This window comes from Scatophagus argus, chromosome 15 (assembly GCF_020382885.2).
Source record: "Scatophagus argus isolate fScaArg1 chromosome 15, fScaArg1.pri, whole genome shotgun sequence".
In the NCBI taxonomy this organism is placed as follows: Eukaryota; Metazoa; Chordata; class Actinopteri; family Scatophagidae; genus Scatophagus; species Scatophagus argus.
Window position 1 is genome coordinate 12,907,458 of NC_058507.1, and position 18,413 is coordinate 12,925,870.

General features: G+C 41.8%; 4 protein-coding genes across 7 annotated transcripts; 3 read left to right on the top strand and 1 right to left on the bottom strand.

Moving 5' to 3' along the window:
- Positions 1-188: 188 nt before the first annotated feature.
- On the top strand, positions 189-6,373 carry mlh3 (mutL homolog 3 (E. coli)). 3 transcript variants are annotated; one of them, XM_046412291.1, is made up of 12 exons: positions 198-3,376; positions 3,467-3,568; positions 3,671-3,750; positions 3,856-3,960; positions 4,063-4,147; positions 4,223-4,291; positions 4,416-4,524; positions 5,340-5,499; positions 5,611-5,634; positions 5,741-5,819; positions 5,960-6,111; positions 6,215-6,373. In XM_046412291.1, exons 1-12 carry the CDS (start codon positions 775-777, stop codon positions 6,284-6,286), a joined length of 3,639 nt encoding a protein of 1,212 aa, XP_046268247.1. In that variant the 5' UTR covers positions 198-774; the 3' UTR covers positions 6,287-6,373. The 3 variants fall into 3 exon arrangements, with proteins under 3 accessions (XP_046268246.1, XP_046268248.1, XP_046268247.1); XM_046412290.1 differs by having other exon boundaries at positions 189-3,376; positions 5,960-6,373; XM_046412292.1 differs by lacking the exon at positions 3,467-3,568 and having other exon boundaries at positions 195-3,376; positions 5,960-6,373.
- Positions 6,374-6,592: 219 nt separating this feature from the next.
- On the bottom strand, positions 6,593-8,516 carry LOC124071609 (transmembrane emp24 domain-containing protein 10-like). The gene is made up of 5 exons (XM_046412302.1): positions 8,236-8,516; positions 7,651-7,771; positions 7,368-7,441; positions 7,058-7,184; positions 6,593-6,730 (listed from the first exon to the last, which is right to left on the bottom strand). The coding sequence occupies exons 1-5, from the start codon at positions 8,410-8,412 to the stop codon at positions 6,609-6,611; spliced, it is 621 nt and encodes a 206-aa protein (XP_046268258.1). The 5' UTR covers positions 8,413-8,516; the 3' UTR covers positions 6,593-6,608.
- fosaa (v-fos FBJ murine osteosarcoma viral oncogene homolog Aa) lies at positions 7,766-12,380 on the top strand. 2 transcript variants are annotated; one of them, XM_046412301.1, is made up of 5 exons: positions 7,766-8,391; positions 9,424-9,503; positions 10,143-10,370; positions 10,699-10,806; positions 10,903-12,380. In XM_046412301.1, the coding sequence occupies exons 3-5, from the start codon at positions 10,158-10,160 to the stop codon at positions 11,569-11,571; spliced, it is 990 nt and encodes a 329-aa protein (XP_046268257.1). In that variant the 5' UTR covers positions 7,766-8,391; positions 9,424-9,503; positions 10,143-10,157; the 3' UTR covers positions 11,572-12,380. The 2 variants fall into 2 exon arrangements, with proteins under 2 accessions (XP_046268257.1, XP_046268256.1); XM_046412300.1 differs by lacking the exon at positions 7,766-8,391 and having other exon boundaries at positions 8,769-9,503.
- A 149-nt stretch (positions 12,381-12,529) lies between these two features.
- Positions 12,530-17,828, top strand: jdp2a (Jun dimerization protein 2a). Its single transcript, XM_046412303.1, has 4 exons — positions 12,530-12,803; positions 14,917-15,134; positions 15,799-15,903; positions 16,042-17,828. Exons 1-4 carry the CDS (start codon positions 12,716-12,718, stop codon positions 16,225-16,227), a joined length of 597 nt encoding a protein of 198 aa, XP_046268259.1. The 5' UTR covers positions 12,530-12,715; the 3' UTR covers positions 16,228-17,828.
- Positions 17,829-18,413: the final 585 nt, after the last annotated feature.

Here is an 18,413-nt window from a genome sequence, read left to right on the forward strand (position 1 = left end):
GATGATGTCACAAATCTTACACACTACACCAGTTCAGAGGCAGAAGCAGGACGGAACTGAAAACAGTGACACAAGTCCAAGACTGACTTGCAAGTACTCACACTTTTTAATGTGCAGTTTTAATTTGAAAAATTTGATCAAAATGGATTGACTTGCTATATATGGGAAAGTTGATCCTGTATCGAGACACAATATGGGTAAATAGGGGTCATGAATGAAGAAGAGAATATTTTTCATACTATATTTATTAGTATTAGGTGAAACTATTTAAGAAGTTTAGCAAACATTGACTTGAAAATGCAATGATAATACATGTCTACACATGTAAAATACAAAACTGACTCAGGTCTAAACTACATGAAATAGCGCACTCCGTACAGTAGGTGGCGGTATACACAGCTGGCTGCAGTTTGCCAACGATCAGAGGACATGTACAACGGTTATCGTTAAACTGTAAACATAAGGTCATTCGCACCAGAAGATGGCACTGTTAGCTTTGGCTGTTAGCTGCTACGGTTATCTCTTCTTGTCTCACGTTGACTGTAAACAGTCCCTTAAATATGTTTGATGTTAGCATACCTTTCGGTGGTTCATTTTCAAGCATCTTACGAGCTTTTTGAATGTGTCGTGGTCAAAAACCTTTCGTTGGAACTCACGAGGTTCGCTAGCAAAGACTAACTTTAAGCTAGTTTACACTGTTACTACTGTGCTGTTAGTCAAGACAGGACAGGTGAGAGGCTGAACATACAAAGAGAACAGACTTAAGTGAACACCATGATTAAGTGTTTGCCCAAAGAGGTTCAGGGGAAACTTCGCTCGGGTGTCGCTATCCCCTCACTTCAGCAGTGCGTAGAGGAGCTTATCTTAAACAGCATCGATGCTGAGTCGACCTGTGTGGGAGTCAGGATGGACATGGAGGCGTTCAAAGTTCAGGTAATCGACAATGGCGCTGGGATGAACGCTGAGGATATGGAGTGCTTGGGGAGCAGATACTACACGAGCAAATGTAGCTCTGTTGAAGACCTGGATAATCTCTGCTGTTATGGTTTCAGAGGGGAAGCCTTGGCAAGTATAGTTTCTTTAGCCACACTTGTTGAAATCTCGTCCCGGACCAGATCATCAGTGAAAACTCACGTCAAAATCTTCAAGCATGGTAAAGGCATGGATGTATTTGAAGCAGAGGCTGCAAGACCTTCTGCAGGGACAACAGTTGTCATTTGCAACTTCTTCCATAACATGCCAGTCCGAAGGAAGAGGATGGATGCTGTGCTGGAGGGTGAGAGGATCAGGCACAGAGTGGAGGCCCTTTCTCTGATGCATCCCTCTGTGTCTTTCAGCCTGAAGAATGACTGCACAGGAGACATACTGGTGCAGCTTCCTAAAGCTAGAAACACCTACTACAGGTTTGTTCAGATACACAGCCTTGGCCGAGCACAGAAACTTGGAGAAATCAGTTACACACACGGACAGTTTGAAGTGGTCGGATATATTGGCAGAGAAGGCCACTACAACAACAGCTTACAGTTCCTGTATGTAAATGAAAGACTCCTCCTGAAAACACGGATACACAAGCTGCTGAACTTTCTCCTACGCAGAGTGAGCAGTTTAAATCAGAAAAGCGACAGTCCAGAACAGCAGTCTGCCATCAGGAGTCCAAAGCATAAACGGAGCCAAGAGCTGAATGGAGTATACATCATCAATATCAAATGCCCTTACTCAGAGTATGACATATGTCTTGAGCCTGCAAAAACCTTGATAGAATTCAAAGATTGGGATGGCATTTTGCTATGTATAGAAGAGGCAGTGAAAGCTTTTCTGAAAAGAGAGAACTTGGTGGCTGTGGTTTCTCAAGATGACTTGGATTATGTATCTCCCAAATTGTTTGGCACTCACACTGCAGACAAAGAGGGGCATAACAGTGGCAGTGTTGAACAAGCAACTAGCAGTGCTTCCACATTAGATTGTAGTATTGGAATGAAGCTGGCATCTGATCTTGTTCATCGTAAACAGGTATGTGAGGACAGTGTTTGCCAGGAGTCTGGTATGATGGACTATAAAGAAGAGACTGAACAACGAGGTCGTGAAAAGACAACTGCAAATGAGCTGGAAAAGATGAGAAGTGAAGGAAGCATAAACAAAGATTGTAGAGATGAGTTACTGCGTGATCCAGCTAGACTGGAACCTGCATCTGATGGTAACACTGCTGAAGAAGAGGGGCCAACTTTTAGTGAAGCTGGGGAAGGCTTTCAAATTTTATGCATGTCAAGTTCAGTCAAACAACTAGGAAGTGAAAAAGTGGAACTTTCAAAAGAAAGAGAGATCATATCAAACAATACTTTCTCACAGAGCAAAGTGACTTCATTAGCGAGCACCACTCAGCAAATGCAGCCTTTAAACTGTATTCAGCATATATTTCCAGACTCCCAGGGTACAGGAGGACATGAACAGACTTTAGTAACTAAGAGAAAGATCAGTCTGTCTGATCCATACATTCATGAATGTCTGCAGAATTTGAACCCACCCCAAATTAACAAGTCAATATTACAGCAGCAAATATTAGCACAGAAATGTGAAGAGGGAACCTTTGCATCAAAACGCAAAATCTCACTGGATGCAGACAATGACAGATCTAGTCTACACAAAGACTTTGCACCCACCGTGCCTTCAAAGACTTCCAGAAATCCAACTCGTCCAAAGTTATCTTTACGTAAAGAGCCTGGATCCCTTGAGAGGTTTAGAAGAGTATATGGTAAATCTGATGAACTAAAATTACCTTCTCACAAGACTCTTGAGAATAATACTAGACTCTCTCAGACAGACAGACTTGTTTTGAATTCCCAGAATTTGTTGGTTTGCAAGAAAAATCAACAAGATTGCGATGCAACAGAAAAAGAAGAGCCACTGAGCAGCCTCCAAAGTCGACCAACCCACTCAGGCTTCACCAACTTAAAACCAGTCCCAGCTGAGTGTGGAGGCAAACAATCATTGGCAGCCAAACTCTGCCATTTGAAACAACATATGGTGGACGATTCAAAAGTAAAACCACATCTGTGCAGCACTAGCTCACGGGACACTGTTTGTCTCAGTGGAGGTAATAATGGCTTCCAAGACAGCAATAACAACGAGAATCACTGCGGTACTGCACTGGATCCTGAGCCAGTCCCAGGTTGCAGTACAGGTCCTCAGCTGACTGAGAGGGAAGTGGGTACAGCAACAGGTGACTGGCTTCATCACTACGACACATCTGTGGGAAAGATGGTTTATGTCAACAAAGTGACTGGGCTCAGCAAATACGAGGACCCACCTACCGAAGATACACATGCGCTCTGTACATCTGATGTCACTAATATGGCAGTTAGTGTCATCTCTGAAATGGGTGAGTTAGTTTTTCGGCAGCAGGATTTTTGTTGACATGATGGTTGATGTTAACCAAGAATACCTTGTTCTTCCTGTTCTTAAACTACAGGAATGGAATACAGATGTTACCCATTTCAGGTGGACCTAGTGTTACCTTTTTTACCTAAATCCAGAGCAGAAAGAGTGATTAGTTCAGGGCTTGATGACCGAGGTACCTCACAGACAGGCCAGAATGTAGGGAGCCTAACACACAAAACATACAAAATGAATACCGGCTTGTTTGTGTTCATGTATAATCTTGTCTGTCTTACAGATGACAACAGTGAGAGCCTTAACTCCCTTACCTCGTTGTACTCCAAATGGAATAACCCTGTGTTTGTCCGACCTCCAATGGTAAACAACACTTGTCTGTTTTCTACCTGTTTTATCTGTTCTGAAGATTTGTGTTTAATTTTATGGGGTTTTAATGATGCATTATGAACTCCACTGTGTCGACAGGTTGCCGTGGACATATCAAGCGGGCAAGCTGATGGGCTGGCTGTCAAGATCCACAACATCCTGTTTCCATACCGTTTTTCAAAGGCCATGATTCACTCGATGAAGGCAAATTTCCTTTGAACGTTCTGACAAAATGTTCTCTATAAAGCCTCAGCCATTGTGCCCTCAGTGATTCCATGAATTAACTCTTATTTAATTACTTTTTAGGTCATTCATCAAGTGGATAAGAAGTTCCTTGCATGTCTCATCAATACAAGAGATGAAGAGCCTGCAACGCTAGCTGAAACTGAGGGTATAGACAGGAACGTCACTGTTTTGTCATTTGTTCTTTTAGCGAAATCTCATGCATTTTATCTTGAAACCTCAGGAAACCTTCTTGTGCTGGTGGATCAACACGCTGCACACGAGAGAGTTCGACTTGAAAATCTAGTTGCAGGTAAAAAATAAAAACAAGTGCACAACACAAAGTATGGAGAATGATATGTTGAATTAACAATGTTGCTGATGGGACCCCGATATGGTACTACAAACTACAGTCACGACTGTATGTCCTGTCATAGATTCCTATGAGGATGACCCAGATGCACCAGGGGAGAGACGTCTGTGTTCATCAAGCATTTTGCCACCTCTTCAGATGAGTGTAACAGAAGAGGAGCTCAGGCTGCTAAGGTGAGTTTTCATCCATGGACTTTTTTCTTTTCTTTTCTTTTCTTTTTTTTTTTTTTGAGTTATTGGTCCCAGTCTCCACTGGCACAACTCAGATGAAGATACAGCTCTAAGTCAGGGTCTGAGTTTTTGAGAGAAAGCTGACAATTAAAGGAAAATGATCAGCATTTTTTACTTTGTAGTTTGGTCAATAGTCTGTTCTGTTTTCAGGAACCATGGCCTGTATGAGTCAGTGAAGGTGTTTTACTTTGATGCGATGGAATTGGCCTTACTCGATGCACTGCAGTTGGCCTTAAACTGGTTGGGGTTTAAGAGGCAGCTGTCTGCTCTATGCAATAACCATTTGATTTTGGCATTGAGGGGAAGGATGATAGCTGTCAAGATGACAGAAAGGGTAGGTGCAGTGATGCAGCCACATTTTACCTGTGTCCCAGAGCTGTGGCTTGGCACTTCAGATTATATGCTGTCATTCCGTACTCTGACACTGTTTTTGTCACAGCCTGTGGTAATAGCTGAGTGTACACTGCCAGATGCCTTCTTTAAATGTCTTACAGTTGCATGCAAAGGTTCTCTTTTGATTTCTGACAGTGGAAGGCGTTATTTCACAGGAACAGAAAGCACTTAGCCTGATTTGAACAGGCTAAGTTGTTTTAGCTCCTTGAACTCTTTATGCTTAATTCCTTTACTGACTATAGCTGATAAGCTTGAAACTGGAGTTTTTTTCCAAACCTGTTTTTTTTTCATTGTATTAACATTACAACATCTGCATTATTGTTATTATTGTATTGCTGATGCATTGTGGACCCTTCTTCTTACAGGTCTTGTCAGTCACATTTACGAAGTTTGGGCCTTGAAGTGATGTTCTCACAGGCAGTGAATCCACAAGTTTTTATAGGGAAGGTACCACTGTGCTTTATGGAAAAGGAGAGTAATGAGCTCAGACGGGGCAGACCATCTGTTATCAAGCCTATTGTCGAGGTAACACTTCTAAAACCTCCGTATTAAGACCATCTGTTGTACATGTGATTGTTTTGCAGTTTTATTCCCTTATGTTTACCCTTTTGCTTTTTCTCTATAATCACACATCAGGAATATCTTCGAGAGCAGATTGAGGTAAGCTTGGAAGTGTGATTCTACCACCTGAATGTCTTTGTGTGGTGAAAGTATGCTGTTACTCAAAAAAAGGGTAACATGTATTGTTTCTTATTCTTTGTCTCAGTTACTTCGCTCAGCTGGTAGAGTTAGAGGAAGTCTGCCTCTCACTGTGCTGAAGGTTCTAGCCTCCCTAGCATGTCATGGTAAAGTGCAAAGTTAGATGACTTCTTTCCATCCTTCACTTTTATTTTTTGCAATAATTTAAAGTAATTTTATCTACGCTGAATAACTTAATCAAACTGAACTCCTTGAAAACACTTGTATACATGTACGCTTTAAACAGGTGCTATCAAATTCAATGACAGCCTGACTAGAGATGAATGCCACAGCTTGGTGGCGTCCCTGTCCTCTTGCCAGTTGCCTTTCCAGTGCGCCCACGGCCGCCCATCCATTGCTCCCTTAGTAGACATCCGCCATTTGGACAAAGACCAGAAGGTACCAGACTGGAGTAGCACATCTGACTTTGTACCAAGTGTAGTATGCAAGGCATTGTACATCACGGCAATCTGGTGGTGACTAAGCACTCTTGTCCCTACAGGAATTACAGAAGCCCAACCTCCAAAAGCTAAGAAGAATGTATAAAGCGTGGGAACTTTATGGAGATAAATAAGTGGGTGTGTATTTTATTTTAAATGTGTGAAGAACTTGATGTAAGAACTTGTAAGAATTCCCTTATTAAATGGCTAAAATAATCAAATTCCCTGCAAAGCCTGCATTGTACTGAAGCAATAATAAATTCCTAGGAAGATGTAGGTCAAAAATGAAGAGGAAATAGTAAAAAAGAAAAAAAAAATACAGAAAAAAAAACACAGGTGAAACATGATGTATCGTCTGCAAAATAACCAAAGGCAAGTAAACTGTAAATGTTCTCAAACACGCCCTCCACTTGATGATCAAGCTGTTTCCCCTCAGGTTACGCTGGAAAAACATATTTAGTCAATCAGCTTCTTTGCCTTGAAGAATCGTCTCAAATAGAGAGCTTGCCACACGGCCAGTGCACTCAAACTGCTCATGGAGATGATGCTGAGGTACAAAACTCGGGTGTTGGTGGAAGCTGTTTGAGACAGGAAATGGGAGTAAAATGGTGTCAGAACTGTAAGAACACTTCACTCAACTTCAGTTTCAGACACAACGAGCAATGGATAGCACAGAGGGGAAAGCTGCTGCAACTCTTCAAACCCTTGAGCTTGTTCTTCTTCTGGCCACACCCAACACAGCAGGTGATTTCCAACTGCCATTCAACTCAAAAAAAATCTCAAACAGGGATGTGACCAAAAGAGGAAAAGGCCAGAAAATTGAAACCCACAGCAAACAGTGCATGTGCAACCTTCCTCAAGTGGTGATTCACATACACACAGAACAAATTGCTCTAACCATTTACCGTTTGTTTGTTGCATCTCTTTCCCTCGTTTCTTCATGTAGACATAGCCGTCTGCGATGGACTGTGAGAGCCTCTCAATGCGTCTCAGCTTTGCTTCCAGGGGAGTCAGTTTCTCCACTTTTTCAATCTGGCAATGAGGTGGCAAACGTAATATTTATCAAAAATGCTTAGATGCTGTGACCTCTTCATTATCTTTCTTACAAAATCTTCTCACAAAAATCGCCATGCATTAAATTGTCATGAGTAGCTTGGATTAACACGTACTGATACTCATGATCTTTGATATAACAGTCTTAACACGGTCCCGCACCTCTTTGTAGTTCTTTGCCTCCACATCTTGCTTCATGTTCAGCTTGACCAGTTGGTCTGGGACACTCCCACTGCCTGATGACAAGCATTGATAGCTTTTTGGTGATTTTACACAAAATAGTTAGGAGTTTGCATGACTTGGCTCACCTCATCCATGGTGAGTCACCAATAATTTCTGTACAATTTATCTTTTTGAGGTCTCTTTTACCTAATAGTTCAATGAGAAAAGAGTATATATTCTGTTCATTTTATTTTAATTGACATTTTTCCAAAACCTCGCTCACCTACTGGAGATCTGCTGTAGAAGCAAATGTAATACTGGTCCTGATTGTCTGCTGTGAATGAAAATTTCCCTTTTGTGGCATTGTTCTTGGTGTACAGCATGAAACCAAAAGCACCAGTGATCTGAGGAAAGAGTACATGAATTTCTTAATATGAGACTAGATGAGTAAGGCCTGAAAACAATAAAATACCACCTTTTCTTAACATATGGTATTAGACTGTTCAGAATGATATTCTTAAAAAATGCTTGTAGGCTATTGTCAATCATATCCACATAACTATTTTTATTGTGCTATATGTGTGATATTTATGCCCTAAAATCGCAAAGTAATAGAAAAAGAGATACTGCTTTATTGCCCTGTGCTCTCCTGTGCTTTTGCCCAGTAAAATAAAAGCTTGATTTTACTTCTTTTCCTCCTATTTAATAAAAGTAAACTAACTGGGAGTACAACTTCCTTTATTTATTTAGGGATGTCTTAATTAATGTTGAATTTCTTACATGAAAGTACAAGAAACTGTTTGTTCGGCCAAGACAAACAGTCTAAAAAACGTTTCCCATATGTTACAGCTATGACACGTTCACGTACCTGCAAACGAGTTTTAGTCTCTGGCTGTTGGCTGACTTCATACTCGCCTATGACCAGCGCATTTTCCCTGATGTTGTCTTGCAGACATTTTTCAGAATTGACCGGCAGGTGGAATTGAATAGCGAACACCAGATCCGAAAGGACCGGTATCAGCAGGTAAACGCAAAGTCTAGACATGCTGCCGGGATCCTTTGTTGTGATGAGGGGTGATGCTGCGCTTGTCAAAGGCAGCCCGCACGCCCCCCTTCCTTCTCCTCCCTCCAGTTCCGCGTCGTGTCACGTGACTTCTCCGCCCCCACATGTTCACTCTCACCTCCACCTCCTCCTCACCCAAGTAAACAATTCAGCATCATTTCATTAAGTCTGCTAAAAGCTCTCGATTCTTATCTTTGGAAGAGGCAGCCCCAAAGCGTTGAGCTTGCTGACATGTCTGTCAGACTGTAACAAAACAAGAAGTTATGTTTCACATAAATTTAATGTGAAGACGTTTATTATTTATGACGTGAGTTCATCTGTAATTTTTTTTCATCTGTAATATGTAAGTCGTGCAAAATGGGTCTCGTCGACCTTTCAAGAAATTAACATTTACATAAACAAAATCAATGTATATCTTTCGGCTGTTTATGTATGCTTGAAATGTATTTTAGCCTTGATTAAATGAATGTCTCAGAACATCAAGTTTTCACCTCCCGTGCAGGAAATGATTACATATGTGTAGGTCTATTTATAAATAGGCTCACGTTTCTCACCCCACATCGCATTTACATGAAGCCGGTATTTGTGGATGGAAATATGGTGATGTAGGCTAACCTGTGAGCGAATCTAACATAAAAGGGTTAATGTATTATTCGTGTAGAAAATATACAAAAGGAAGAATGTCAAAATAATGCTCTTTCACCCAGAAATGTAGGCCCTTGTGATTGTCAGTCTGTCCCCCCCCCTCCCCCTCGGCGGATGGTACAGTCTTGGTTCATTCATAAAATTCTAGCAGAGCATAAAAGGAGGGGCTTGCATTCTAGTCGTCCAGTTACCAGGTATATACCTGGAGGAAGGACCCGAGCCGTTCTGCCCAGGGGAAGGCCAGAGTCATATTTGTCATTGATCAGGACTCGTGTTTTCCCCCCCTCGTGATGTATCATAACAACCTGACGCCTGACATGGATTCCGTCTCTCCCACCTGCCGGACAGAGTCTCCTGTCGGGACACTCAGCCAGAAGACGCCAGAAGAGGCGAGCTCTCCAGCTTCCTCGTCAGGGAGCAATGCAAAGGTATGAATGGCTTTGCTGATCATATATTCAACATGCAGCCCAGGAGGCAAGCAGTTTACAAGCAGGTTAAAACATCTCTTTTGTTTTTTGTTTTTTATATGCGATTCACAGACTGAGTGTCCTAAGCTTTCTATCTTAACGATGAGGGGGAGGGGGGGCACTGATTGATAAGATTTTAATTAACTGGGTGCGCTTAATTTTTAACGTCATTTTCGGTTCATTTGATATATGATTGGACCGGAAATCAGTGCAGGTGGGAATGTGACAAATAAAAGCAGCGCTGATCGGGCTGTTGTGATTCCGACGTCCTGGGACCAGATGTGAACGTGTCGATGCAGCGGTTCATTGAGAAAAATAAATCCATTCAGGAGACTCCACAGCATCTCTGCGTCAGTGTTGACGTCAGAAACAATGATAAAGTCAAATATTGATCCGGAGAAGGCTATTTCTGGTAGGGGTATGTTTCAAGAAAAACACATGCAGGCTATCCTCTGTTTTAGACTCTAAACATTTGCATACGTTTAATTGTCGATTATCATCACAATAATGTGAAACCACTAATAGAAGAGGAATATATTTATTAAAAACAAAACAAACTCTTACAGTCCTCATTGTCGATTTCTTTCCCGTGTTTTTCAGGAGCTCTGCCAAGACATGAGTGTTCAAGACACCCCATTTGTTCCAACAGTCACTGCAATTTCCTCTACCCCAGACTTCCAGTGGATGGTCCAGCCTACCATTATTACATCTGTCTCCCCGTCTCTGGGTAGCAAGCAAGCCAATGAACCACAAAGCTCTCACCAGGCAACACCCAAAGAGGGCGGGAATAAGGGAAAGAATGCTGTCAGAAAAGGGAAAACAGAGCAGGTAGGTTTGTTCAGATGACGTCCACCTGCTATTGGACAGACTAGTCGATAGTGTAAATTTACATATGCCAATCTGAATTCCTTGTGTGCAACAGTGCAATTGTGCCTGCTCCTCTGGTGCCGTGTGCTGGCTGTGTGCCTTCCTTAGGCAGTCAATTTATATTCAGGTCACAGCGAGTCTGCAACAATGGTCTATTTTTAGACACATTGCAGCGAAACATGCTTTTGCCATTCTTCAGAGGGTGAATTGGCAACGGATGTAGCGGATTAGAGGATGAAATGGCTGGATTCTTCAAGGCAATAACTGAATTATTTCTCTTACATCCCAGCTGTCTCCAGAGGAGGAAGAGAAAAAGAGGATAAGGAGGGAGAGGAATAAAATGGCTGCAGCAAAGTGTCGCAACAGACGGAGGGAACTCACAGACACACTGCAAGCTGTAAGTAAACAGTGATGCATATACTCAGCTGTCATTTGCACCCGCTGTTTGTGTGTTTTCCATTGTGGATGATTGTGGATGTCGATCTATCTGAAGGAGACAGACAAGCTGGAGGAGGAAAAAGCAGCCCTGGAAACCGAAATCGCCAACCTCCTCAAAGAGAAAGAACGGCTGGAATTTATCCTTGCCACACACAAACCGATGTGCCAGATATCAGAAGAGCTGGAGTCTATTTTCCAGGAGCCCACGGGGTCCCCAGAACTACCGCCCAGTCCAGACGAGGACAGACTTCCAGAGGATGGCACCCAGGAAAGTCCGTCGCTCCAGGACATGGACATCCCCAGTGATCCGTCCACAGCCATCTCTGGGAACTCCAATATCTTGCTGTGTGCCAGCGCTGAAATCAACATCTGCGATCTTGAGCCCACTCTGGACATTAAGGAGGGGCTACTGGAAAATATGTTGCCCAGCTTAGAGGAGAAAACCCCTTTGGAGACCGCTCGATCCGTGCCAGACATAGATCTGAGCAGTTCTCTGGGGGTCTCGGACTGGGAGACCCTGTACAAGTCGGTTTCCAGCGACCTGGAGCCTCTCAGCACTCCTGTGGTGACCTCCACCCCCACCTGCAGCAGCTACCTGTCTGTGTTCACCTTTGCATGTCCTGAGCTGGACTCTCTCACAGAGGAACTAGAGAGCCATAAAGGTGGAGGGGGAAAAGCTGAATCAGTTGATATCCTCAACTCTCCAACTCTCCTGGCCTTATAATGTACAGCGGGTAGTGATCTGTCTGATCTCTCTGGGGTTTATCTATTTATTTTTTGTTCCGCAGGTTCCTGACTTTGAAACGATAACAACATGCCACAGTATGCCATAACACTTGGAGGGATACATTCATGAAATGTCTTGTGTGTGACTAAGCAAACATATAACTTTCTCAACAATACATAGCCAACAGAGTGATGTAGCTAAAAGCATGGCTTTTACTTTACAGGACAGACTGAAGTCGAGTTTTTCTTTTAAAACGCATGCTGAGAGATTCCGTCAAGTTTTCGAAGCTTATATAAACATATTTATCGGATCTGTTACTAGATCTAAGATGTAATGTGGAATTTAATGTTACAGTATGGTTTTGTGTTTTGTTGTTGATAGTGTATTGGTAAATGTTGTATCTGCATATTCATCCATGTTAAGTACCTGCGTACCTCAATGTCATCAACTGTGGTTTGACCTCATTGAAAGTTTTCCATGAAAACATCCAGTGCTATATACTATATATCTTATCAAGATGTAACTTATGATTTATTTTTTTACCTTTCAGATTTTGACTTATTTGTTAAATGAGTAAAATGAGCATTGATTGCTTATCTATGCTGCTGAATGATTACAATAAATCTACATACAGAGTGGGACTTGGTGCTGGCCTTTGCCGTCTGTCTCTGACAAATTCATTTCTTCATCTTTCTTCTGTCATGCGGAGAAAGATGATGATAGTGGGCTGGATGTCAGCTTGATGTATATGACCCGAAGAAGGTCAGATTGTAAGATTCGACAATGGAGGGCAGAGATCAAATCGTTTTCAGCTTTTCAACACTACATTCCTTTTCTTTTTCACAGAACCTAATTAAAATGATTGAGCTTTCATATCCTCGCACCATCCATGTGGAGTTTGTTTGGTGGTTCAGTCTTGATGAGCGGTGGTGCGCTGTTTTCCGTGCAGGCCTCCCTCCGAGCCACATTCTGTCGTTGCAGTCTGCAGCCTCAGTGTTTCTTTATGGGAGGAGCGGCGCGACTTCCCCACTTCTGCCCCCACTATGTACTTTTTTACATCCCTGCTTACGTTTGGCTGGCATAGCCTAAGTTCCGCATTCCCAAATCCTCCCAGATTGGGATCACGTTTAAAATCGGGCTGATGCAACGATTTCCACTTTTTAAAATCTACTCTCGACCCTCGCCTGAACAGAAGAAAGGACATTTGTTGCACCTGGGATCAAAGTCAGGTCGGTATATACAAAACTTCTTAAGTCGAGCACTGAATCATTTTTTCACATAGTAAATAGCTTATTGGCGCGCCACGCATAGGTCATAGCGAGCATAGTTTGTGAATAGACAGCGAGCGGCTCTGTGATGGTTTCGGCTATATGCTGCTGATCACCGTATATTTTCGGAGCTTTTTGTTTTATTTTTTGCTGTCCGAAGTAGAGCTGGTACCTTATGGATCACGCTGCAGAGGGATCATTTTCTTTTGTTTGCATGGCAGAACGGCTTGCACAATTCAGAACAAAATGTTCCTATTTACTGTTGTCTGTCCCTCACATTGGTGTTAAAGCATACTGGCTCTTAACGTGGACGTTTATCTGAAAGCTAAATTCGCCGTATGGACGAAAGCAGTAAGATTTTAAACGCTGCAGCCCTCTGATGGGAAGACAAAGTTACGTAAGATAAATGCCGCACTGAAGAAAAACTTCCGCTTTCAAGTTGACCAATGGCTTCAGTATGCATGCTGCAACACAATGGAGTCGACTTCACAGCGCTACTCTCACGGTCTCTAAACTGCTGAAATTTCACATTTACAAACCACCCCGAGGCTTTCTAATGGAGAAGTTCATAGAGCTCAAATCAAATAATTAGAAAACAGTCTAATGAGTAGAAGTTAATTGGCTTCCTGGACCTTCAGGGTTATGATAAAGTGTCCATTCTGAGAGGCGATTTAATAGCCGTTTTAATCATAACTGCATTGTGGACCATTAAATCTTCCAATGTCAGTCGTTTCGCCAAAGTCCTTTCTATGAAAACGTTCAAGAGCCATCGTGTTGGTGTGAGTGTGTCTTTTGCTTTGCCTGGTGTTTTTGTGAGATCTTAGCAACAAATTTATGTTTGTAATTACAGACTACTTACATTTAAACAATTTAATTGTAAAGACGAATTTTGCATATGGCCGTCATGCGCCAATGCGTGGCCTGCAGAGTTCTACTTTGTCTGTTTGGCCTGTAGTTTAGGGAAGAGTTAAAACTGAAAGTTATTCCCATGTGCTGTTCTCATGCAGCCTGTATGTTAATGTTCGCCACATGGCTGCTTTTCACTACATGCATACCTGGCGTAACCCCCCCCACCACCAAAAAAAAAAATAAAAAATAATCAAATCTCATCGATATGACCTCACAGCTAACAAGTCAGATGGCTGTTTCTATACTGATCCGTGTGACTGATCCCGTTTATTCCTGCAGTGTGGGCTGAAGGTCTCTGAGTAATTGACTTTAGATAGTAGTTTTTTTGGCTGCATCATGTGGCTTGGAAATCCGCTGAGCTGCTGTAGTAATTTCCTGTCTCTTTGGCTGACTTTGCTCGCACACCTCTCTCATTGTCTTGGGATATATTTAAATGCTCATGCTCAGCATTTTCAAATTAAGGCATTTGCTGGTGGTATACAGTGCAAAACACAGTGCGAATTAGTGCAGCACAGAGCATTACAAGTAAACAATGTCATCTTTAATTTTTCACTCGGCTAAACAAAACGACTTAAATTTGGGGTCAAACTTTACCACATTATGCTCTATTTTGGCAGCCACATTTTACTAACCCGACATTAAGTCTCATAAGGAGGAAACCATGGTTAACTGGCATTCTTGGCAATGGATGGCTTTAGCTTTCCTTAAAATGAAAGTGGAACATATCCAAGTATGTTTTTCACTCTCTTTTTTGGCCTCTGGAGATTAATCGAGGTTTCTCTTTGCCAAGATCTCTGTAAATGGCAGCATGTTCCTTCCAGAAAAAGAGACAAAATAATAAAATAGCCTAATGAGAGCAACCTCAGCATCCGACTCCTATAACAGACCATAATTCATCACAGTGTGGCTAGTCTGGCTGCTCGAAAGGAGCAGTGTGCCTCAGGCAAATTCAGGCCCTTTAACGGAGTGTAGGTCAAATAAAGCTCATGCATATCTATTTACTTTTAATTTGTTAACGTAAAGTGGCTTTTTTCCACCCTCATACCATAAACTATGATCAGTATGTACAATAACCAGCAGAGCAGACAGGGTTTTATGTGTTTTTCATTGATCTGGTTTGGTCTCCGTCTGAGTAAGTCTCCCATTTTCTCTCTCTGCCTCCTAGCTGTGGTCACGACCGAGCCTGACGCGATGCCAGGACAAATCCCAGAGCCCTCTGTGACTGCAGGCTCCCTGCCCAGCCTGGGCCCACTGGCTGGGATCTCAGCCACCACGCTGACTGACAAGCTCAAATTTGGTGACTTCCAGGAGTTTGGTACAATGCTGTCACCTCTGCACTTCCTGGACAGTCTGGGGAAGAGGCCCCTGGTGATCAAAACAGAGGTATAGGAAACACTGGGGAGCTGATAATCAATAACTATATTAAACATATTTATTCTTTTTTGGGATTTATACAGAGTAAGTAGTAAAGTATTTCGGATTTATACAGATTCTGTCTTAACTACATGTATGCATGTAACATATCGTTTGCAGGTTTGCTTAAACCTGGAAGCACAAAGGTGCCGTAACATGTTGTGTCATACAATATTTTAATCAACAGGTCCCTCTACTGGACATACTGGGACGCTTTATTGTTTTTTGAAAAAAACTGCTGGTCTTTCTACCTTGATGGCCTGGGAAAAATATAATTACTGGGAGAGAAATTGCGCAACCAAACCCTCGATTCTGTTGAGCTGTTAGGGCAGGTGACAGGAAGCTGGTGATAGCAGGACATAGCGGGACAAAGATAAACAAACGTAGTCAGTTTTTGTGATCTCATGCGTATTGTGTCTGAGACAGATCAATTGGCGTGCAAAACCAGTTGAAAAATAAAATCTGCAGGAAAACTGGGAGATCTTTATTTACTTTAACTTTAATTTTGCCTCGTTGATAATGACAGTGAAGAGGGGATTGAATGACAGTGTAATATAAAGAAGATAAGACAATATTTTTTGACGTACAGCAACTTCTATCGCAACTTTCTCTCAAACCTTTTTTGTTTGTTTAGAGGGATGAAGAGGAAGAAAGGAGGAAACGAAGGCGAGAGAAAAACAAAGTGGCTGCAGCTCGATGTCGAAACAAAAAGAAAGAGAGGACAGATTATCTACAAAAGGTAAGACATACCTGGATAATCACAATTCATTGAATCTCTTGCGTATCTTACCTGTTGTAACTGCCATAACAACGTTGTTACTTTATGTCAATCCACCAACCCCCTCTTTTACTTCCCTTTCCTTCTGTCCTCTCGTAGGAATCAGAGAGACTTGAGATGTTAAACTCTGACCTCAAGGCCCAGATTGAGGAGCTGAAACTCGAACGTCAACAGCTGATCCTTATGCTTAACCGCCATCGCCCCACATGTATTGTCAGGACAGATAGTGTGAAAACCCCGGAGAGCGAGGAGAACCCGCTGCTGCAGCAGCTGGACGCCAACTGAACGTGCGACGTCTTTCTAGAGTTTACAAGTTGACAGGAAGCAGCCAACTAGCAGCACTTAACTTTGGGCCTCGGTCAAGGAGGAGAAGTCCTCCAACCTTAAGTCACGGAGCATTGCACCTCAAAATGTGGATCCAATGAGATTGGACTGTTTTGGCAGTAAAATCAAATGATTCTTTGTTTCTCCCTCTTGTTTTGCCATCATCAGTATGAAGTTAAACCAAGCTACTGGTGAATTACCTTACATTCCATACTTTCAGCGTGTGTTTTTTATGGTGGATTTGTACCACATGTGTTCTTCCCTTTAGCCATTAGCCGACATGGCATCTTCACCATGTTTCCCGTAGCTAAAATAGAGTTTGTTTGGAGGGGAAAAAATAATCGAAAACATCAGTGGTTAATGTCAGCTCAGCAATTGCAGCAGTTCACGTGGTCATGTTCAAATGAATGGTTTTTATTATAAAAGTCTGATCCACATTTCATTAGACAGCGGTCCAGATGTCTGCGTGTCATGAAGTTACCTGTAGTGGTCACATTTCAGTAGCATTTCAGTTACTTGTATCAATGTGAGACAGCGGTTGTATGTGGCAATGTGTATGTAATCAGGCTTCAAATAGACAAATAGACTTGTTTTAATGAGGGGATGCAAAGCTTCCTGGATTATATGCCCAGAATTGCTTGGATTATCTTGCCTTTGTTGCAATACATTGTGGGAATCATAGGAATTTTAGGTGAGCTACAACCACAAGAGGGCAGTTGGATCAGCTTCATAGATACATTTTGTTAAATATGAAAAAATAACTACTGGAATGAATTTAGGAGAGCTTAGACCCCAAGACAGTCAGAAGCCTTTGCACCACGTGCTAACCTTCATGATTTTTTGGTCATTTTTGTTTTTCAGACATTTGGTGGCAGAACTATTGATTTTTTTTCTTTTTTTTTTTTTTTTTTACATTATTCCTATGTCTTGGCGCAGGCGTCATATATGCACATATATATATGGACTGTTTACATTGTACTTTATTTTCTGTTACTATTGTTACTACCAGTTATGTTTTTTATACTTTTTTATATGATGTTATATAAGCATATAAGCTATCACAAAATCCCATTTTGTATTTCCATAAGAAATAAATTGATTAGTTTTTTTTTCCTGGAATCTTTTTGAGTCCCACAGGATTGAAAATATGTCAGTGTTGTCTTGTGATTGATACAATTTTCATGAACCAGCATTTCTGGTAAACGGCACCATCTGGTGGTCAGTAGCAGCACAACCAGTACACCTGCACTTCTGGCAGGGGAAGAAACCGATTCACTGGATGAATTTTATGAATTTCTTTTACTTTCATTCCTAAATTTATTTTTTAACCAGTACATTAGCTCCGATCACCTACAGCAACCTCAAAGGGTAAAAATCTCAATTTTAGAAATATAGCTAACATAGGTAGAGACACTGCGCGCCAGGAGAGGGCAGCACATATGCAGTGTATATCTTTGCATTTTCTATTTTCCTTATGAATCTGACAACACTATAGCTTGATGAACAGCTGAACAGCTAAACAACGAACACCTTATTTACCACTTTTATATGCAGTCAAGTCCAGGGTTTTGAAAAGACAGTTTTTGAGTTCATGTTAGTTTCAAGGCTCACATTTGAACATCTGTCCCACACCAAGAGCCATGAGGGAGACTAGGCTGCTCTAGCAGAAAAACGAGACATCTGCAGGTAGAAACAGATGAAAGTGTAGGGTGGGTTAACAGATAATCTGAATACTTTAACTACAATTAGAATATTTTCAACTCAAGTGTCCCAAGATATGAGTGGGAAGTATTTTTCTTTACACTCATAGCCTTGTCATGTGATCTGCTACTATTGGTTTTGACCTATAGCTTTTTGACCTCTCTATTGTTAGGCTATAATTTCATGCAAGCACTTTAAAATCTCTTTAGTGTTATACATTGCAGCACATTTGCCCCTTCCAGCACTCCACTTTCCACACACGATCTGGTTTATTGTTGCATTTTCTGGGATCAAAAAGTGAACCTGCTGAGGGATTGAAGCTTTATTTCAGCAGCGGGTACCCTGTAATTCCACACAAATTACATCTCATGAAGTAAATACTTTTCATGTTCGACCTTACTCCTTTCACTTCACATCTGAGTGCAGATTTGACGTTTAATCCTCCA